General features: G+C 65.6%; 1 protein-coding gene across 1 annotated transcript in view; it reads right to left on the reverse strand.

The window, feature by feature from the left end:
• The window catches only part of ACOX3 (acyl-CoA oxidase 3, pristanoyl), a 27,339-nt gene that overhangs the window by 21,232 nt on the left and 4,544 nt on the right, over positions 1–1,563 (reverse strand). Inside the window, exons 4-5 of the mRNA XM_014533446.1 lie at positions 1,282–1,371; positions 447–590 (exon numbers count right to left, since the gene is read on the reverse strand). Of these exons, the coding sequence (XP_014388932.1) occupies positions 447–590; positions 1,282–1,371 (234 nt within the window). The remainder of the gene's footprint in view (positions 1–446; positions 591–1,281; positions 1,372–1,563) is intronic.

Here is a 1,563-nt window from a genome sequence, read left to right on the forward strand (position 1 = left end):
GGGGACAGCGGGCTTTCCTGGGCATCGGCAGCCCCGGCGGGAAGGTCTGAAGGAGCTTCCGGAAGCCCCGGCTCTGGACCTGCAGCAGCCCCGGGTCGGGGAGCCCCTGCCCGGCCCCCAGTCCCAGGCGCCACTCCTTGGGCAGTAACTTCCTGTTTGTGACCAAACACTCCAGGGGACCCCAGACCTGGCCGGGCAGTCCAGACCTGAGCCGAGGGTCGGAGCCGACGCCCACCTGGCCGATGAGACGGAAAGTCCTCCCCCTGTGACCCCGGGGCCCAGGGCTCAGCAGCAGCCAGTCCTCGGGGTGCACGGTCCTGTCTCGGGGATCCCCCTGTGCTGTAGGAGGCTTAGCAGCATCCTTGTCTACACAGGAGTGCCGGCAGCACCCGCCCCCGCGGCGAGGACCGCGTCTCCGACACCCTCCCCCGCCCCGCGCAGCCCACCTGCACGAGGAAGGGGTGCAGGCCGTGGCACTGGCCCCCCGGCACGTACAGCTGCGCGAACACCACCGCGTGCGTGGCCGTCTTGCCCATGTTGCCGACCCAGAACTTGGCGGCTTCGAAGTCGGGGGAATGGATGATGAATTCCTGCACAGGAAAGGGTTATGGTCAGCAACTCAGCTGGAGGGAGGGAGGCTCCTTTCCTCCGAGGGCTCTCGGGTCACACTCTCTGGACAGGAGTAGGAACCCAGGGGAGGTGTCCACTCCCTGGAGGCAGCGTGGTCCCTGGGCCTGACGACTTAAAGGACCTCCCTGAGGAAAACGAGGCCGAAGCCCTGGCCAGTGGCTCGGCTGATGGGAGCGTCGCCCTGGACAGCAAAAGGTTGTGGGTTCGATTCCCGGTCGGGGCACAACCTTGGGTTGGGGGTTTGGTCCCAAGTGGGGGCGCATATGGGAGGCAACTGATCGCTATTTCTCTCCCATATCAGTGTTTCTCTCCCACCTTCCTTTCTCTCTAAAAGTCAATAAAACCATCCTCAGGTGAGGGTTAAAGCAAGAAAGGAAAGAAAACGGTGTTCAATATGTCAAACCACACAACCCACGCAAAACCACGCAGCCGGCCGCCGGGCGGTGTCCCCTGGGCAGTGAGGCCTGACCGCCTCCGGGGGTGTTCCCCCGTGTCCCTCACCCCCCTCCAGTCAGTGGTCACCCCTGAGCTCCCCGGGTCGGCGCGGGGGGCGCGTGTGAGGCGGGTCTCGGGGACTGACTGCGTGTCACTCCTGACCGCACCACGTGTCATGCGCCTGAAGCCCAGAGGCAGAGGGGACGGAGCACCTACCTCGGTGGCCGGGTCGTAGTGGGCGGTCGTCCGCACGGCCTTGGTGTTACTGCCGTGACTGAGCTCGGTCAGCGCGAAGCAGCCGAAGATCTAGCGTGAGGGCGGACACCGCGTCAGGCGGGACCCCTTCGCGGTCCCTGGACGGGCCTGCCCACCGCTCCGTGAGGACTAAGAACCTTGTGACCACCATGGAAGCCCCATCTCCTCTCCCATCTAACCGACCGGTGACCGCACCAGTCCCTCTGCTGTGCTGGCCGCCACGCCGCCCAGACCTGCCCAGAG

This window comes from Myotis brandtii, unplaced genomic scaffold (genome assembly GCF_000412655.1).
Source record: "Myotis brandtii unplaced genomic scaffold, ASM41265v1 scaffold986, whole genome shotgun sequence".
NCBI classification, from domain to species: Eukaryota; Metazoa; Chordata; class Mammalia; order Chiroptera; family Vespertilionidae; genus Myotis; species Myotis brandtii.